The sequence below is a fragment of the Danio rerio genome, chromosome 23, assembly GCF_052040795.2.
Source record: "Danio rerio strain M-AB ecotype USA chromosome 23, GRCz13ab, whole genome shotgun sequence".
In the NCBI taxonomy this organism is placed as follows: Eukaryota; Metazoa; Chordata; class Actinopteri; order Cypriniformes; family Danionidae; genus Danio; species Danio rerio.
In genome coordinates, this window is record NC_141043.1 from 5582501 (window position 1) to 5603786 (window position 21286).

The 21286-nt window shown below is 37.1% G+C and overlaps 2 protein-coding genes across 17 annotated transcripts in view; both read left to right on the forward strand.

Annotated features, from left to right (window-relative positions):
- Positions 1-15256, forward strand: part of tulp1a (TUB like protein 1a) — a 51382-nt gene extending 36126 nt beyond the window's left edge. For 14 of the 16 annotated variants that reach the window (XM_087306460.1, XM_087306452.1, XM_087306459.1 and 11 more), the window contains 9 exons: positions 4176-4286; positions 5954-6118; positions 6228-6310; positions 8053-8220; positions 8313-8425; positions 10957-11065; positions 11152-11250; positions 11712-11883; positions 12191-15256. In XM_087306460.1, the coding sequence (XP_087162586.1) occupies positions 4176-4286; positions 5954-6118; positions 6228-6310; positions 8053-8220; positions 8313-8425; positions 10957-11065; positions 11152-11250; positions 11712-11883; positions 12191-12324 (1154 nt within the window). In that variant the 3' untranslated portion in view covers positions 12325-15256. Of the gene's footprint in view, positions 1-4175; positions 4287-5953; positions 6119-6227; positions 6311-8052; positions 8221-8312; positions 8705-10732; positions 11066-11151; positions 11251-11711; positions 11884-12190 lie in introns of all 16 variants that reach the window. The other 2 variants (XR_015523073.1, XR_015523074.1) reach the window with 1 other exon arrangement.
- Positions 15257-16357: 1101 nt separating this feature from the next.
- Positions 16358-21286, forward strand: part of tead3a (TEA domain family member 3 a) — a 59723-nt gene continuing 54794 nt past the window's right edge. The window contains 1 exon segment of the mRNA NM_001435891.2: positions 16358-16501. The gene's annotated coding sequence lies outside the window, so the exon portion shown is untranslated.

Consider the following 21286-nt stretch of genomic DNA (forward strand, 5'->3'; position numbering starts at 1 on the left):
CATATACCCCCCCCCCCCTTTCCAGTTGTAAACATTTGTTGCTCTGCAAAGCTCAGTTTCACATGACAATGACTAATGCTGTGTTCACACCAGACGCGGAACGCGCGAATAAATCGCGCTATTCGCGCGTAAATAGCTGCGTGAACATTTGAGGTTACTCGCTTTATTCGCGCGTCAAACCCCGCTTCATTCGCGTGTCAAATTCACTTCAGAACAGACACGGATTCGTGTGATGGGCAGGGCTTCTGTCTGCCCCGTGACTCTAGCTTCATAGCTAAAGGGCTAACATGGATTTTATGAAGAAAATAACCATGTTTATGTGCTTTATGAAGGATGATAAACAGCGTCGATACGTTTAGGGCCGTGTCTGAGTCCACTACATCCTTTCAGAGGTGCATCCAGCTCTTTAAGCTTATAATCTCCTCCAGAAACTGAACCTGGCTGATGGAGGTTTTCAGTGGTGCTTCTGATTGAGCCCAGCCCAGTTTGATAAACTTCTTGTCGGTGTCTGCTGGGGGATTTCCCCTGGGACAACGACAACAGGCGATACGTCACAATCACGCCCCCACAAGAGCAAGCTCCTGATTGGTTAACGCGGCACGAATGTCCGCTGAAGTTCAGATTTTCGAACTCAAGTGATTCGCGCATCAAACGCTCAATTTGCGGCACACCATTCGCACGTATCGCACCATGCGCACCGCGCCATTTGCGCAAATTTCATTATTCGCGCCGCGCCATTCGCGCGTATCGCACGGCAGTATGTCTATTCTCGCGTTTGCATTGACTTAACATGTAAATCACTCGCGCTTGACGCACGTTCCGCATCTGGTGTGAACGCAGCATAAGGGCCTCATCACACTATGCTACTCGAACCGTGCCCAGACCAGTTTCCCGGATCATTTTGAGAAGTGTGAGTGCTCTGAATCGGAGTCTTGCGCTTTGGCACGGTACACTTGGGTGTGGGAGCAAAACGCGCCTGAGACCGAAACAGCCGCCGACGCACACACGCAACATGCGGTCAGCATTCGGTCTCATTCACACACTGTGCAATAGTATCTGGATGCAGCCTTGATGATGCAAGCTGAGATTGCATCATTCAGCGATGCAATGTCAAACACAATGCACTCAATGTAGTGAGAGACGTTACTGTGACGGGAAGGGTTAGGGGTGGGGTTAGGTGAGCACATTATAAAGCATTGGATGCAGCTCAGATTGCACTGCACCGAGTCTGCAGCCAGACGCCTCTCACACTGTGCGCTAAGTCTCAGCGACAAGCAGAGCACACACATCTAAAGTCATCTTAATGTGAGTGCTTTAATGGTCAAATAGGTGTCAAAACGCATTTAGTAATTATTCATATTAATCCTCATTTGTGTAATAAACAAACAAGCTGAAAATCATAAGACATGCGAAAGAGAAAACATTAAAGTTACAGCGCACAATATTCCTGCTGCCGCCTGTTTTTATCATTATTAACCAAACAACAAAAGGAGAAAATCCCTCACTGCTCTTGACTAAAGGACTTTTGTAGCTAAAGTGTTTTTTTTTTTTTCTGACTGTGAAGATGCTTAAAAATGCTCACAGTTTGTTTCATATTTTTATTCTCTTGCATATATTTCACTTTGCAGAAAGGAAAATAACTGTATGTATGCAGTTGAAATCAAAATTATTAGCCCTTCTGAATTATTAGCGACCCTTTTCCCCCAGTTTCTGTTCAAAGGTTCACGAAACCCTCGAGTACTTTTTTTTTTTAATGATTTTAACAGATTTGTTAAGACAATAGCCCCTTTCACACATACACACCTGTATACACTGCTTTCGTGTGATTTTATAGCCCTCGCCATGGCTGACGCTGACGTGCACCTCTTAAAAAATGTGACTACACGTTGTACCGACGCGTACCACAAGGTTTGGGATTGGTCGGCTTAGTAGCGGTGACAAGTGTGGGCGGTGCTGAGAGCTGGAAGCCTAATAGAGCAAGAGTTTACAAGTGTCCAGTCCTGTGAAAGAGCTTTATGTTTACCTTATGATTAAATTTGTTGTACGTCTGCCAATTTCCCACCTCTGAATGAGCGAGTTTGAGCTACTTGTTCATTAAGCGGTGGTGCAAAGACTACTAAAAATTTAATCTGAAGTAAAAGTACCATTACTTTCCCAAAAAATGTAGTGCAAATAGAGTTAAAGTATCTGTTGTAACTATTACTCAAAGAATGAGCAAAAAGTAAAGCTTTTAAAAGTAGTAGTGAGTATTACCCTGGAAAAAAGCTGATGCATTTACATGTAATTTGTGGATGTGTGTAAACGTTACATTCTGTACTGCATTTTATTATTGCCCATCAGGCACACAAGTCAAAAGACATTAATAATAGGTTAGATTAAAGTTGTGACGTTAGGGCTGCATTTACACTGCAGATCTTAATGGTCAATTCCGATTTTGTGACTGCATCCGTTTTTTTTGATGACCCGCTTACATCATCTTTTAAAAGTGACTCGTATCTGATAGTCTGCATTTACACAGCAATGGCGCAATGAGCAAGAAAAAAAGAGCAGGCGCTGACTAACTGCTAATCATACAACAGCGCTTTTCACTCCATTTCTGAATTTAATCTGTTCGCAGGGTTTTTGCAGGGTCATTTGCTATGGTTTTTAATGACTTACGTGCGACTCATTGACAGTTAAAAATCCGATCTATCAACACAATCTCACAGCAATTTGTAACTTTTTAATTTAGTGGCTAATTTGTATGAATTCGTACGATCTAATTTGTACAATTTAGTATGATTTGCTCATCCCCCAATGACGGTTGGGTTTAGGGGTGGCGTTAGGTGCCACGTCTTCTATTTAAAATCGTACAATTTGTACGACTAACCTCGTACAAACTTGTACAAATTACAACCCAGGCTCATTCTGGAAACGTAGTCCCGCGGATGTTTCTGGAGACCACGGAATACGTCCCGGGAGGTAAGTACGGTTGCAGTTTTTGTTTTTGCGAATCCATAAGAGGCCGCTGTTGTGCACTTTTTCGCATCTCAAAAGCCTCTCGCGAGAGCAGTTTGCGCGTGAACCCACCAGAGGCCGCTGTCCGACTGACCGGATGATTGACAGCGCGACCGGACAATCGGCTGACCCGCCCTCCTCCTTCCCTGACCCCAACCAATTTTACCGATTGACCCGCCCGCCTGCTCGTTTCCCTAAACCCGAGCAACAGTTTACAAAAGCCGTCCAAAAAAAAAGAAAAGCCCTGATTTTTTTTTTCTACCGCGTTTTAGGATTTCACCACGTTCTTACCCTGTTATGAAACTCGTTCACTTAATTTTTGGGATTATGTTTTTGTCTTACCTGATTGCTGGAACCGATCTTCCCCGGACTCGAAACTGATTGCCGTGGTCAGCTCCTCTCTTCATCTCAAGCCTGCCGACGTACACGATGAGCTGAGTGGACAAACGGGTTGCAGCGGGAAAGCCCTCCACAAGGAGGTAAGCGGTCGGCCGGCCGGCAAGCGCGAAAGGGAACAGCGTCACACCGCCCCGTAGTGTTCGCTTAAAAAAATAAATGCAGCCGTACGTACCTCCCGGGACGTATTCCGCTGTCTCCAGAAACGTCCGCGGGACTACGTTTCCAGAATGAGCTTGGGTTGACAAATTAGCCACTAAACTGACAAAACATACAATTTTTACGTTTTCTCATGAGATCAGGCTGGATCTACCTGCTTACACTGCAGACACGAGGGCAAAGATCCTATTACATTGTGTTTTATTAATATCAACCACTGCCCCAAACCTAAACCTACCCCTCAAAATAATGTAAAAATAGTAATTATTGTTGTACAGTGTGCCAAAAATTATGCTATATTGACATGCACATACCCAAGTATCCACTATCTCTTTTAGACTTTACCAATGCACTGCTCTTTAACTATAAGCTCTGCTGATTATGTGTATTTGGCACACCTGAATAACCCCAGGGCATTCTGGAAACTGGTCCTGACTTGACTGTCACATAAGGACACTCAGCTAAATTACCCTGTGAACGAACTCTACATTGACTTCAGTTCATTAACTTCTACTAAATCACCAGAGTGATAAACTAAAAAATAAAATAACTCAGATATTTATTCTAAATATGTCAATTATTAACCGTTTTCTCATTGTGAATCCCTCCCATTATCTCTGCAGAGAATAAAGCAGAATCAGAAGGCAAAGGAAAAACAGCCAAGGCTAAAAAGGAGCCAGCTTCCATGTTTCAGATAAATGGAGACAAACCAGATTTTATTGCAAAAAAGAAAGGTAATTTGACTTTTCTTTAATACCGTAGCTTGTGAATTGCATACACACTGTCAGAATTAAAGGTACACGATCTGTCTCTGGGGTGGTACCTTGAGAAAAGGTTCACATTTGTATCTAAAAGGTCCATATTATTACCTCAAGGATACATATTAAGACATAAAAAGCACAAAAGCGTTCCTCTTAAATGTTTTTAGGTACTAATATGGTACTAATATATACTTTTGAGGTACTTTTGAACCACTTAAACTCTGCGGACCCGGTACCGTGACGTCATCGACTTTCGCTTTCAGATTTAAAGGGCTAGCGTTGCACCAGACCCCCGTAAGTGGTGTCGTTTGAAAGTGTAGAATCTATATTTTATGCACATATGCATCACTTTGGTTTTTATTCTACTGTATAAAAGTTATTTACACTTAAATACACAGTATTTTGGATACCCGAGCTAGGTATTTTACATTGGTTCATTTTCATATTTTTTTATATGACACATGTACAAGTTATAGCTCAAATGAAAGCTCTTGCCGGTGCTCATGCAGTTCTAGCATTCTTTTTACTGAATTATATTCATATGCCAAACAGTTGTTGAATGAACTGTGGTGTTTCCATGGCGCAGAAATGAAAACTATACATTTATGATCAATAAGCAGCCCCAGATAGCTCAGACAGCTGTCATCTCTTACCTTATGCTGTGCCCTTCAGGGCCATTCTCCTCTGTTTTTGAGGTGATGTGCATAAGTAATCCTTTTATATGTCTGATGTGGTCCAAACACAGTGATTTATGTTTGATCAAACAAAAGAATAGTGAAATATGTAAACAAGGATCGGTCTCTGTGGCTTGTACAGCACCTCTCATCAGTTGGAATGCAATAACTTTTGCATAGATTATGGTAGAGACCTTTTTCTTTTTTCCTATGATTACAGACATGTGCAGGAACAACCAAAATTAATTACAGCACCCTAGACCACACAGAACCTAAAAGGCACACTTTCAAATTTGAGTTTATACAAAAAAATACAAAAAGCGCCTCTTTTTTTAGGTGTTTATTATAACACAGACAACATATACAGTTATTCTAAACACTTTCAATAGTGTTTTATGAAAATTCAAAGGGCTTTCTTTAAAATGATACCAATTTTTTGCATTTACACCTCTGCATATGGATTTGGAAAGCTTTTAAATTTGGGTAGGCAAAACCCAGGCGGAAATCCCCTAATAGCAGCAGAGTTTAAGTGGTTAAGTACAAATGTGCACCTTTTGAAAAGGTACCACCCCGGTGACAGCTCATGTACCTTTATTTCTGAGAGTGCACTGTAGCCTACACTGTAAAACATTATTTAACAAACAAAGTCATGACTGCAAATGTTTAAATATGAATTAACACCCTATAAATGCATTACTATTATGTTAGTAAATACATTAACTATTGGATCATTATTTTAAAGTGTGACCAATAAAACAATGTTAAAATGAAACTACAGCTGCAAAATAATTGCAATATACAGTATGAGTATGCTATACATTTCATCTATTTTTTTTCTTTATTTATTTTGGGATTAAATATGACCAGGCATCATTAAAATGTAAAAATCTATTAATTGCGAGTATTTTGATGATGGTGTTTTTAATAATATCAAGAAATGCAAGTTGTTGATTTTGTAAATATCAGCTGCAGCCACCAAGTCCGACAGCGAGGAGAGTGAACCAGAAACTAAACCCAGCAAGAGCAAAAAGAAATCCGCCACCTCCACTTCCATGTTTAACGCCGAAGGAGACAAAGACAAGAAAAAAGACAAGAGCAGCAAAGACAAGGAGAAGCAAAACAAGAAGAAGAGTAAGTCCAAACTTCCCAGTCTTTGTTTGCAACATTAATAAAAGTTAATTTAGCATATTATAGCATATGGTTATCCATATAATCAATTGTATTATTATTTCACATGTAGATGCTGCTAAATCTGATGAAAGTGATGATGAGGATGCAGAAGTGTCCAAAAAGAAGAAAGGCAAAGGAAAGAAAACTAAAAAGGTCAGACTCTTCTAAATTGAGGAAATGTATGGAAGCCTGTTCCCGCCTCTGAATAATAATAATAATAAAAGGTTATTGTGACTTTATTTCTCTGAGCTATGAGATGTAAACTTGAAGTTGTAAGTTATTACATTAGAATTTTGATATGTGAACTTACAATTGTGAGAAATGAAGTCACAATCGTGTGCAGAGCAGAGAACTCAAGAAAAGAGTATTTAAGATCTCTAAAAGTCTATAAAACAGGAAACTCCTTTAAAACTCAGAATTTTGACATCATAACTCGTATTTGCGCCATTTTATTTTAGAATTCTGACTTTTTTCTGTCAATTACATGATATAAATTTGCAATTCTGCACTGAAAACCCTAACAAGCTGACTGAACGAAATTAATTGAGTAAACTTGTTGCCTCAATTCAATTGAGCAACAGAGTCTCCCAAAACTTGCATATTTAAGTTTATTTAACTTGCCAGTTTGGTAGAAATTGTTGTGTTCAGTGTGTGTGTGTCTGTGTGCTTAATTATATATTATGAAAAAAAATGTTTAAAAGAAAAATAAGTAGGCATTTATTTCCATTATGGTGAATAATTATACATGAAGCCTTGTTTTCTGATTAATAAGAGACCTTGCTAAAAGGTTGCACATATTAGAGATTTACAGTAAAAACGAAATTAAAACAACCCATTTTTTTTTTCAAATAATTTATTGTGATTTTGAGCTTACTATAATTGCAATGTTGCTGTTTAAGCATAAACAACTACTGCAAAGTTATAATGCTCAAGATTCAATGCAAAGGAAAATGTATTTATTTATTTGTTTATTTATTTGTTTGTTATTCAGTTTTAAAGACCCCAACAACAGGTGGTAGAATTTGTGACATTATAAACCCTAAAATTTACAAAAACCCTACCTCTGTCTGTGACCCCAACCTGCAAAACCAGAGTAAACTAAAGCACACTGATGCAGCTGACAATCAGAGCCATTGCATACTTCAACAGGAGGAGATTTATTTATTTATTTATTTATTTATTTATTTATTTATTTATTTATTTATTTATTTATTTATTCGTTCATTCGTTTATTTATGTATGTTTGTTCATTTGTTTATTTATTTTTATTTATTTATTTATTTATTTATGTTTTTTGTTTATTGATTGATTGATTGATTGATTGATTGATTGATTGATTGATTAATTGATTGATTGATTATTTATTTATTTAGGAGAACAGAAAAAGCATTTACAGTTAAATAAAAAATATGTAAAAAATGATAAAAAATAGTAATTTTTAAAATTCATTACACTGTGGTGACTATATATATATATATATATATATATATATATATATATATATATATATATATATATATATATATACATACATACATACACAAAACAAAACTTTATAACTTTACTCTGTGCTTATACTAATAATTGTGGGTTGAGGAGCCGCTGAATGGATCAGGATCAGTAAAATAATCATAATAACAGCAGCAAACAATTTTCGATAACAAAAAAAAAAGAAGAGTTGCTCAAAAGTAAGTTGCAACAGACCTCAAAAATAAAATCTGATTCAGTATTTCGTAATACCAGATTGACATTTCTTTGATTAAAAAAAAACAAACAAAAAAACATTTAGACACAAGTCTCTCAGCCATACATATTCCTATTTGAATGATTTGATTTTACTTTAGATGGTCTTTAAACTCTGTATGATCTGATCAGTGCTATCCCTCATATGACAGGAGGAGAGACCTCCATCTCCCGAGATTGAGTTTGATGATCTTGAGGAGTTTGTTCTTCAACCTGCACCTCAGGGAACCACCATTAAGTGTAAAGTGACGCGAGACAAGCGTGGGATGGACAGAGGCTTCTACCCCACATATTACCTCCATTTAGACAATGACAAGAAGGTAACTGAGGCTACAAGTGGCATACACATAGTTCAAAATAAAGAAAACAATCACAAATTGATGACTCTTTCCCGTTTGGTCTTATTCTGCAGGTTTTCCTATTGGCTGGTCGAAAAAGAAAAAAGAGTGCGACATCGAATTATTTGATTTCCATAGATGCCACTGATCTATCACGGGGTGGAGATAACTTTATCGGAAAGTTGAGGTAACTTGCTTCCAGAGCTGGGTTGAGGGAAGTTACTGATTTATAAATTACGTAGCAAAATGTGTAGTCAGCAATTTTATTTTTATGATTATTTTTTAGGGGTTTTCACCTTTATTGATAGGAAAGTGGAGTTATAGAGACAGGAAAGTGTGGGGAGCAGAGATAGGGGAAGAATCAGCAAATGACCTCAAGACAGGAATCGAACTCGGGTCGCTGCAAGCACCTCGGTGCCATGTGTCAATGCACTAACCACTAGGCTATTGGCACATTTTTGGTTATGTAATCTTTTTTTTGGATTACAATTAGGTTACTTTGAGCTAACACTCATTTCATGTCACATTCTTAAGTAGGACAATAATCTATAGATTCAAAGAAAAATATAATAATTCTTTAAAAGCATCAAGAGCCTCAACAGCTTCTCTCTTTTTTTGCACTTGATGGTGGATGATATTTTAAAGTACTATCATTACTATAAAATACAATCTCTGCTGATATTAACACAGAATAAAACAAAATGACATCTTATGATTTAAAAACATTAAATGGAAATCATGTACGTTTAGAAAACATAAAAACTACAATATTGAAAAAACATGAAATTCAAACTGCTATATCAAAGATTTCATCAAAACACCAGGGGCCCCCTGTATGAAGACTTGCGTTGAATTCAAACTAAAACATTGCGTACGCACAAAGCTGTAAACGTATGAAACGCTGCGTACGCTGAATCCCACGCATATTCTCGTTGTACATCCGAATTAATGTTAAACTGAGCGCACATGCATGAGCGCAAAACCCCTCCCTGGCTCCTCCCCCTAATAAATATGGTAATGAGACTACTTTGGCAAAACCAAATGAAAAAGCAATGGCAAAAGCAACAAGAAGACAATCTTTGAACAGAATGTGAATTGGAGGTACGACCCACATCAGACACATTTACATCTGGACCACATACTGAATGGAATGATGGCTCTAGCCCTAGTAGCAAAGAATTCTGGCCCAGATTTGGCATAAAGCTGGCACAGCAGGCATCCATCCGGCACTGGCATACAGCATGTGGACCAAACCTGGCCCGGGTTTGGCAGTGGTGGCACCGTTTTTAAGGCGGCACACAAGATTTGGGCCAGATGAAAAACGTAGTATTTGGCCCAGATTTAAAAAATTAATATGTGGGCCATGTGAGTTTGGCCAGTCTTGACCCACATTTAAAATACACTAAAATCATTTTTGAGTAAAGAAAAAAAATTCTACCAATCAGGTCACTTTGAGAAAAAGCATCCCCATAGTTTGCCTAAAGCACATCACTCCATGGGTTTATCAATTTCATTGCAATCGTGACACACCAACCTATCTGGCCCAGTTCAGGCCCAGTTATGAGTTATTAACTTGGCTGAGACTTGGCCCAGATATGGTCTGTGTTTGGCCCTTGTCTGGAAGCCAGATTTGGTCCAGTCATGTACCGTAATTTACTGCGGCATATGGGCCAAGCAAAACCTGATTGTGTGGGCCAGAGCTGGGCCAGATAAATTTTGCTATGTGGGAGGGCAGTCCGCTCCTGTTTGTTAGATCTGGGCCACAAATAAGCAAAAGCAATACCACATATTAACCAGAATTCAACCAAATGAATCTGAACTGATCCTATTATGGGCCACAATTTGCTTTTATTCTGGCCCAAATCCGGCCTATTACTTCTAATAATGGATAATACATTGGTAAACATCATTGAATTAAATTATTTAATCACAGGTTCTGCCACATTTCATTTTGTTTGCTGTAATGAACAAACTTCTCAAGCAAAGTTCTTAACAGTTACAGCAGCCCAAAAGGAAAATTTATATTAAGAGGTTCAGGGCTATGAGCCCAATTTAAGCAAACACTTTTCTCCATGATGGTGACTTTAGTCTATGTGGCCCACATATGTTTTAAGATAACTGGGCCTCATTTGCTATATCTCCTCTGTGCTGCTTTAGGCTCACAGCCACATTAGCCAAAGCTTACTGTGCCAAATATTTGCCAAAAGTGGCCCACATTTGTTTTAGGATAACTGGGCCACATTTTCCAAATGTTCTCTGGGCCACATTAGGCTCACAGCCACAATAGCCAGAGCTTACTTTGCCAAATATTTACCGAAAGTGGCCCAAATGTCTTACGATAACTGGGCCACATTTGCACCTACACATGTGAGCCACTTTAGGTTTAGACCCAGATTACCTTTAAATGATTATGCCACTATTTTGCCAACTGTGGCCCACATTTGTCCTCTGTCATTTGGGCCAAATTGATCATTTTCCACATGGGCCACATTAGGCTCACATTCAGATTACATTTTGGCGTAACTGCCAAATCTTTGTCTTAAATGACCCATATATAAATTAAAATCTTTGGCCCCTCTTTGCCATTGCAAACTTAAGGCTTACATTAATTTTGCCTGGGCTGAAGGAATACCACCAGTGCAGCATAACTGCCTAAAGTGGCCCGCATTCGTATGCTATCTGGATGAGCAACCAAACTTTCTATTTTGTTCCTTCCAGGTCCAATCTCATGGGTACAAAATTCACAGTGTTTGACAATGGCCTCAACCCTGATCGTGCCCTCAGAGACATGTCTAACGCCCGGCAGGAGCTGGTGGCTATCATTTATGTGAGTGCTCACTTCTACTGCGCAACAGTTAACGTGGAGGTAAACTGACAATCTGTTTCACAGAAGATGCTTGTGTTTGTGTGCAGGAGACAAATGTGTTGGGGTTTAAAGGGCCCAGAAAAATGTCAGTGGTCATCCCGGGCATGGATGACGAAAATGAGCGAGTGCCGATACGTCCACGTACTGTGAGTTACCGTTATATATTTGAATTCTGAAATGTAACAGAAAGTTGATTACAACCCATTTTCAGTTGAAACTACTAACTACAAACCCAATCAGAAAAAGTTTCAACAGTATGGAAAACACAATTAAAACAGAAGGAATTTTTATACATTTCACAGTCAACGGTGCATAACTTTTAAATTTAAAAAAAAAAAATTTAAATTTAAATTTTTTTGAATTAAAAGATTCAGGAAATATGGGGGAATTATTTTATAATTATTTAATTATAATTAGATATCATTTTTAGCATCAGTTGAACTTTCCCTTTAAAGCCATTGATAAAACGTTTATAATAATATGTACCTATAAAATCTTTAATAATCAGGATGGTATGAAACTTGACTTTTGATAAAAAAAGAAAAAACATATTAAAAGTAAGGAGCTTACCATTTTTTATTTATTTATTTATTTATTTTACTTTTAGGAGAACGACAGTATACTTGTGCGCTACCAAAACAGACAGATGGACAACCTGATTGAACTCCACAACAAAACACCAGTTTGGAATGACGACACGGCTTCATATGTGCTCAACTTCTCCGGTCGAGTCACGCAGGCCTCAGTCAAGAACTTCCAGATTGTTCACAGCAAAGACAGTGAGTGATACGGCTTATATTCTTATGGCACGTTTCCACTGAGTGGTACGGTACAGTTAAGTTCGGTACGCTTTTATCACCGTTTCCACTGTCAAAAGGCCTCCCTTTGCCATTGTACAAGTGGGCCACTTTAGGCTCACATTCATTTTGTCTAGGCCGAAGCAATACCACCAGTGTCGCATAACTGCCTAAAGTGGCCCACATTCGTATGCTATCCGGGAATGTTTATAGTGTCATTGATGTTGCGTGTTGTCTTTTTTGTGTGTTGTGACAATGAAGATAATAAAGCAAACTCTCTCTTTTTCAGACAGCTACATCGTGATGCAGTTCGGGAGAGTGGCAGATGACATGTTCACTCTGGACTATAATTACCCCATGTGTGCGGTGCAGGCGTTTGCTATTGCTCTGTCCAGCTTTGATGGCAAATTGGCCTGTGAATGAACACAAGATACAAAATTTACGAACTGGAGTTTCTATGTAACAAGGAAATTTTGATGATGTGGGACATTTTTGGGGAGGTTCACTGTGCCTGAATGTGATGAACATAGGCATTGCACATGCACACATGTGCTGCATAGATGTGGTAAACGCAGGTTACATAAAATGAATGTTTGACTTTATCTTGGTTTGTATTGAGATTTATGTGTTCAGGTTTTCTTTTTTTTACATCAAAAGTAAATGATTAGTGCGCAATATGTTTCGATTGTCAATGATATGACAATGTTCTGTGGTGTGAAATATATGAAAACATACATGAGTGTGCATTTAAGTTATTTAAAAAAATGAAAATGCCTTTCTGTATATTCTTCTGTTTTGTTATGATGTTTTTTTGACCACGCATTTTTAAAAAAAATCAAGGAAATTATTTTTTTTTTTCGGTCACACTTTACAATAAGGTTCATTAGTTAATATTACAGTTTTTCTCAGTCGCTTTGGTGCATTTCTCACTACACTATTTACATTTGCACGACAGGTCATGCATTTCTCAAAACAATTAGTCATTTGTGCCCATCCTAGAAGCAGTTTCTCATTCCTTTCAGCAAATTGCAAATGCTTTCGGACATGCATCAATTGCTTTCATACAACTCTCTGCTGTTTATAACATTATCATCTGCTTATGTCCTGTCAGTCAAAATGAACTAAACTTGTAAATGCCGAATAGTCATTCCATATAAAACTAATAGTCTTTATTTCATTACTTGAGTCATTATATACAAAAATGTTGAACTAGTTGTCAAAATCTTGCAAGCTAATTTTATAAAAAAATGTTTAAATCTTTATTTTACTGAAAATGTCTTCTAAATTAAACAGTTTCATGAATGATTTACAGTTTTTCTCGATTGCTTGGATGTAGTTGTCAACTGAAACTCCACATTTTCAAAACAGTTAACACACAGGCCTAAACAGCGGCACTCATGGTCAAAATGACACATTTTGCTTGCAAAAGGCACATATCGTGTCAAAACATTTAAAATATGCAACAAAAGCTAGTTTTACCTTCAAACAACACAACTTGCAAACAATGAGCTCTTTCAATTAATCATTACACAATGGACAACAAAATACAAAATACAGAACTCAGTGCACCACCATTGCTTGTCATTGTAGCCTATTGCCAATGCCGTTTGTTGTCTTTCTATTTGGGCTGTCAAATTTGCCTTTTTGCAAAGAATTGAATCCAGAATACGAAATGCTTTGATTACATTTACATTGAATTCATGACAATTTTCAAACAGTGGCTGAAAACTGAAATACTGTAAAAACAGTCAAAAGTAATAAAATACTGTAAATATTAGAGAAACACATGTAAACCAATATACAGTCAAACCTATTGGGAGTATAAGACATAGCCACTATTGACCTCCTCCATCCATGCTGTCACAGAACAACACAGAGCTTCCACCGTTTTATAAGGTTTGCAGACTGATTGCTTATTGAAGATTTGTGTAAAGGAGTGTCAAACTGGTGCTTCACTGAATTCATATTGATGTTGGTAGTTTCTAATAGTTAGGAATAGATGGTTTCTGTTTGGTTACCATAACTAAAACAATGGAGTTTGGACTGTTTGAATGACATCCGTGTTAGCTGTTTTGAAAAATGGTGGGGAAAATGTGTCAACCCAATGAGAAAGAGTTTACACATTTGCAAGACCGGTCTTTTGCTCTGCTGGGATAGTGAAAAGGAAAATGAAGTGGAACCTAGTTTCTTTAACCAGGTCAAAGCAAACAAGAAAAACTGTAAAGACCTGTGTATGTATGTTGGTTGAGTTCCAATATGTACTGCAATATTGTTTACAGTTGTGCACAGTTCAACCCAAAGAAAGTTTATATTTGTTGTAAATAAGGGTGTATTTATTCTTCTGCACAATGCTGTGAAAAAATTCAAATTGTAAAGAGCAAATGCAGGAAAAATGTGAAACATACATATTCAGTGTTTTGTACTAGATACACTCACTAAATGCAGTGATGTCCAACTTTACTGTAGTTTTCAAATGGCTGTGCAAATAGTATATAGTACTATCTTGAGCATTTTCACGAAGTTTTTCCAAAATCTGACTTTTTGCATTGAAAAAGTGTACAGATTAAACTGACATAATGAAAACATGACAAAGCCATTTGACTATCTTGTTCATAAACAATGGTGTCAGGACTTTTCATTTTGATGACACTGACTCTTTGATTGACATCAATACTTGCTTTTGAGGAATGAACTATCCATTTTGAGCATGTGACGCGCTTTTGTAGGTTATCAGCTTGGTTTTGCAGTTTGTACTAATTGTTTTGAGAAATGAATTAACTGTTGTGCAGAAATGCACTGGTGTTGTGAGAAACGTACCAAAGCGACTGAGAAAAACTGTAAGTAATGCATTTACTAATATAAACAAACAATGAACAATACATTTACTACAGTATTTATTCATGTTAGTAAACGTTAGTTAATTAAAATACAGTTGTTCATTGTTAGCTCATGTTAACTCATGGTGCATTAACTAATGTTAACAAGCATGGACTTAAATGTTAATAATGCATTAGAAAATGTTCAATTATGATTAATAAATGCTGTACATGTGTTGTTCATGATTAGTTCATGTTAGTAAATGCATTAACTAATGAACCTTATTGCAAAGTGTTACCTTTTTTTCTTCATGAAAACAACACGAATGCATAAAAGATCTTATGAGACATTGTGATGCTGTAAAACATGGCTTAATGCAAGCGTTATTCTTTTCTCACTTATTTAAAATGATCAGAAATATATAAATTATTCAAAAATAATTTATATGTGTACTATTTTTTGGTTACGACCTATTTTACAGTACCATTTCCTCTGCTAACCATGAACTTTTTCTTTGATTCATTTCTATGATGAATTGGTGAAGTTGTCCTTGGGGTGGTGCTGTTTCAACAAGGCTTCATAAATTTAATACGCCACATGTATGAATGTGTTCAGTAAACTCTTCCTCTTCAGAATTAATATTGAAATAAAAAGTTAAAACGACACATTTTTTTCAGTCTAAATTCTGTAAAAAAAAAAAAAAAAAATATATATATATATATATATATATATATATATATATATATATATATATATATATATATATATATATATATATATATGAGTTTGACACTTTTAATTCCTCCTTTGAGTTGAAAACGGTGCACTATTAAAAAAAAAGGAAAAGAAAAAAAGTCACTATTCACATCAGCCAGTGGGCCAGAGTTATCTGTTTGACCATCTATTAGAGAATAGGATATGGGAAACCTGTTTGGAAACAACTACTATTGCAAATTATTTTGAAGTTTGTGATCACTTAAATTAGACTTAAATTGGATATATATTATAAAATATACTTTATATACGGTTGAAGTCTGAATTATTAGCCCCCTTTGATTTATTTATTTATTTTTTATATTTCCCAAATGATGTTTAACAGAGCAAGAACATTTTCACAGTATGTCTGATTGTATATATATATTTTTTTCTTTTGGAGAAAGTCTTATTTGTTTTATTTCGGCTAGAATGAAAACAGTTCTAAATTGTTTGAAAACCATTTTAAGGTCAAATTATTAGCCCCTTTAAGCAAAATATGTTCTCGATAGTCTAGAAAACAAACCATTGTTATACAATAACTTGCCTAATTACCCTAACCTGCCTAGATATCCTAATTTAGTCAAGCCTGAGGGAACTGTGTACAAACAATTCAGATACGCCTTTGGAGAAATGGGGAAACCAGCATGTCAGAATTCACAATCTCCTTGTAATACCTTGATAATGCCCATGTGATTATACACATTGGTTTTCTAATATGTCCCAAAAACACGCACGCGCGGGCACACACACGCGGAGCCGCTGAGCGCATCTCGTCTGTGGTTTGCTGGTGAAGTTGGAGCGGGTGGAGGTTTGTCCTCCTCCTCCTCGATTGACTCCTCCTCCAGCGCTCCGCTCGAGTTCGCCGTGATTTCATACCGAAGTCATACTTCACATTCCAGCTTTACTGTCAAATCAGGAGAAATATTTCTTCAAAAACATCAGCGCGGTTTGCTTTTGTAAATGAGCTCCTGCGATAAAGCCTGAAATCTCCCCTTTGCGCGCAGCAGAGCAGAGCTTTGCGTTTAAGGTAAGTTGAAAAACTCTTATTGCGCTCCTTTGTCTCATACAGGCTCTGCGCTCGCGCTGCCTGCAGTTTTTACATCATTCTCATTTTTGGCATTTTTTCGGAGCTTCTACAGTGATCTTGCTTTGCGCGCTCACACACGTGAGTTCACCGACGAAAACGCATTATTGATATTTCATACACACATGCACGAGTATCAGCAGTCGATGAGTATGAGAAAGTTTGTACTACTTATTCAGCGGAGCAAGCTTTTTTTATAACCTAACACAGGATTATGCCCCAAGAGTCTCCAAATAATTTAAAGTGTGTGCTTTAAATAAAGTCAAATATGGCTTTTTAGTTTTTATCTAGCATAGTTTTTTTTCAAGAGTTTATTTTGATTAACCTTTTTGTTTTGGTTTGTATCTCTGACGTCACATTTTGGTGTTGTATCGAAGTTAATTGTGCTCAATTGGTTTTACTCACATAGAAGAATATTAAGAGTAAGTGAAACCCTTACTTTAATTAAAATAACATTTGTGGAGGGAAAAAAATCTCTAAATATTGGTGAAACACTGTTTCATGTTCATTCGGATGAATACAATTAGATGAAAATGAAACAACATACAGTTTTACCTGTACTTGTCAAAATATAGAAAAGAAAAAGTGTTTATTGCTGACAGACAAGCAATTTATTAATAAACAAGCAGTTTATTGTTGGCAAACAAGATTTAAAATGGCAATTAAGTATTTTAGTTCTGCACTGATCCTTAAATTAAGTCTTTTAAAATTTCTTCCAATAACTTTTTTCCTTTAAATGTGCCCGACAAGTTTTTTTTTTTGACATAAACTATTACTATGCTGACCTTATATAAACCATTTTTGTCGTAATCTACTTGATTTCATTTAGATTTAGAAAAAACAACTGCTTGTGATTCTAGAATAAGCTGGTTTGAGTTTGAATCATTGATTTGTAAGTGTAAATGTGTGTCAAGAAAAATAGTTGTAAAGCCGTCATGTAATACTGGGCACGTCTCTGTACTTCATGTAGGTTAATGAGCTTTAAGTCTTTAAGAATAACTCCAAAAACCAGCCTGTTCATGACGAAACGAAAACCGTCCTGCTCATTCTTTCTCTCTTGAGTTTTAAAAGCTGGTGTTGAGTGTTAAAAATGACCCTTCATTGGAATGATTCGTTTACAGCTGTTAGAGGGAGTGCATTAATCCCATTCTTCAGAAGCAGTCCTTTAAGATCACTTGGTTCAGTCATCACACGTGTCCGTTCAGCCCCTCGGTTTCACCGTGCACAGATTGAGCAGGTTTTTCAGGTTGTGTGAGGTTACAGTGAGCAATCTGAGGAGAATGTCTTGTAACAAATGTGACAGGCTATAAAAATACAACAGAAGTTCCCTTTAGAGGACTTGCTGAAGTATGAACTGTTCTGTCACATAAATGATCCCCAGTAGACTCGGTCCTACCAGAATATACAATGATCAGCTCTTAACTTAGTTATATATACTCATACAGATGCTTTTTGCGTTCATCCAATTATGTTATTTGTCATTAATATTACAAAAACATTATTAGGATTGGCCTTTTTTCTTTGTCCTTCTGTTAAGCACGAATATTGTTCATTCATGTAAGCAATATATTTCTAATTATTTAAAACATACATTGTTTATGGATTATATTATTATTTATACACATGTAAATAGTGTTGGCTAAGTGGCTTCAAAAAGTAATAATTACTAATGACTTCATTAAAATTGTATTTAAATTTATTTTCTAAATACTTTGAAAGGTAACTTAGTAATTAAGTAATTAAGAGATTTAACTATATATATATATATATATATATATATATATATATATATATATATATATATATATATATATATATATATATATATATATATATATATATATATAGCTTAAAGGGGCTAATAATTTTGACCTTAAAATGTTTTTTAAAAAAATAAAAACTGCTTTTATTCTAAATAAAACAAATAAGACTTTCTCCAGAAGAAAAAAAATATATACAATCAGACATACTGTGAAAATTTCATTGATCTGTTAAACATCATTTGGAAAATATTTAAAAAAGAAAAAAAAATTTAAGGGGGCTAATAATTCTGACATATATATATTTTATCCACATAACTCTGAATGAATATACAATATAAATTAAGGTCTAGCTTTAAATTATTTTAATTTAAGTCAAGCAGTGACATGTTTTGCAAATTCAGTATGCAAGAAATTAATGAAATGAATCAAGAAAATTTAAATATGTATATATTTTATTAATTTATGCATACCATACATTGAATTAATAAAACATGTCATTGTTTCTTAGGCGTTTTCTTTTAATGTTTTACAAAATAATGGTGTCACGGTGGTGCAGGGGGTAGCACGATCGCCTCACAGCAAGAAGGTCACTGGTTCGAGCCCCGGCTGGGTCAGTTGGCATGTTCTGTTTGCATGTGCCCGTGTTCACGTAGGTTTCCTACAGGTGCTCCGGTTTCCCCCACAGTCCAAAGACATGCGCTATAGGTGAATTGAATAAGCGTGAATGCAATGAGTGTGAATGCAAGAGTGTATGGATGTTTCCCAGTGTCGAGTTGCGGCTGGAAGTTCATCCACTGCGTAAAGGCTGATTTATACTTCTGCGTCAAACGCCGGCATATGCTACGGCGCTGACGCATAGCCCTTCGCCGTGGCCGTCGGCGTCGCTGACGTGCACCTCTCAAAAAATGTAACTACACGTCGCAACGACGCGTATTGCAAGCTCTGTGATTGGTCGACTTGGTAGCGCTGACGAGTCTGGGCGGGACCGAGAGCCGCGCGAATGGTGCGAGCCTGATGGAGCGATTGTTTACAAGTGTGGAGTCCCGTGAAGGAGCTCCGGATGGAAAGTTTTGTTTTGTGTTTACCTCATAGTTGAAGTTGTTGCACGTCCACCGGTTCCTGCCTCAACATGAGCGAGTTTGAGCCACTTTTACATCCCAGAAGTGTTCAGGAAAAGCAAAAAAGCAGCGAAGAAACTCGACACAGAGGAACATTTACACCTCACTGCCAACTAGCGTTTCGGAAGTGTTAATGCAGGCCAACAGAGACAGCGCGCAGAAGTATAAATGCACAGCTACGCACGTTGCATGCGCCGTGGGTTACGCCGGTCACTTGACGCAGAAGTATAAACCAGGATTAAAGCATATGCTAGATAAGCTGGCGGTTTAGTTCCGCGGTGGCGACCCCTGATAAATAATGCACTAAGCTGAAAAGAAAATAAATGAATGATGAATGTTTTGCAAAAATGTATGCCGAGGTGTTCCTTCACCTAAATATGAAGTATGCATAGGAACATGTTAGTAGAGGCATTTTTCCAACGTGCCTGTAGCGATTTTCTTAACACTGTCTGTGAAGCTTCAAGAGGATCTGCAGAACATGACAAGAGTGTTGAATGAGCTCAGCGCTTGAAATAGCATTGCAGTGTGTTCTTTGTGCTTCTGGCCAGGACCCTGCACGAGGAGCACTCACTTACTGATCTGCACAAGCACTTCTGTCATCTAGAATTTAGGCTTGACCTTTTGTGTGTGTGTCTTTCAGCACTTGCGGCTGGAGGTCAGGTGTGCTGTGTCTGTAAATCCAGACTTCAGGATTGTCACTCTTTCTCTAATTTCCTGTTGATCATCTGCTTGTCTGTTTTAGTCTGAACTTCGACATGTGTGACGGATTCTTTCCACATGCAGTGCGCTACTGCGTTGTTTTCTTAGCCATGTGCAAGAATTCAAGTTTGGGTTTTGGGCTAAAGGCCTATTTGCGGGGCATTTTTGGGGATGGCCTCGGAGATGAAGTTTTAAAACAGTGTTTTAAGACATACTTTGGAAGCAACAGAGCGACCATGATCAAGTCCATCATCATCATAGTTCAGTATTATTAACTCCAGAACTGTCTTGAGCATCTGCACTCCCAATACCTTCATAAGTAACTCTTGTTCTCATAAGTTCTCTTTGACTCACTGGATGGGAATGGTGCTTTTTTCTGCAAATGTTTCAGTTTTATAAATCTAATTTGCATCTTTATATGGAAACTAAGTAGTGGCTTTGGGCTGCTTCTGTCAGGTGAACTGATTTGCTGTGGATTGACTACATGTGTTGTGGGCCACATGTTAGCATCCGCCAGCATGCTGGTCATGATCTTGAATGTATGAATGTCTGGAGAGGAAATTGTGTGATGGACAGTGAACATCTGGGATTCTGAGAGGAAGCCCTGTTGGAGACCATTATGAATCACATGCAAACATGCATCAGACAAAACATGTTGATATTTTAGGGCGGCTGCATATTTAGATCACTACCGAAAAGCAAGGATTTGTGAAAGTGTTGCTTTGTCAAATATTTAAGAGTTTGAGAAGGGCAGCCAAACGTTTGACATCCTGCAGTTTAATAAATGTGTCCATTGATAAGCAAGGATATGCTTCTTTGATCTTTCAGCATCTTCAGAATAGATTTTAACCAGAGCCTTCTATGGCCCTTTATGACACCTAGAATTACAATGTGTTTTTGTGAGCGGTGTTGAATACAGATGCAGATTGGGTCTATAATGTTTAGCGATTGTCCTACGTAGGCCTGTCACAATATCTATTTTTTTGTTGTTTGCTGTTGCTGTATTGGACCAACAAATGTTGCGATAAATGATATTGTTGTCATTTTAAAACCATTTTAATGCACAATATATGATGCCAGAATGACTAAATAATATCACAATGCAAGTGCACTCTTCCAAAGGAAATATTATATTTTATTATTAAGAA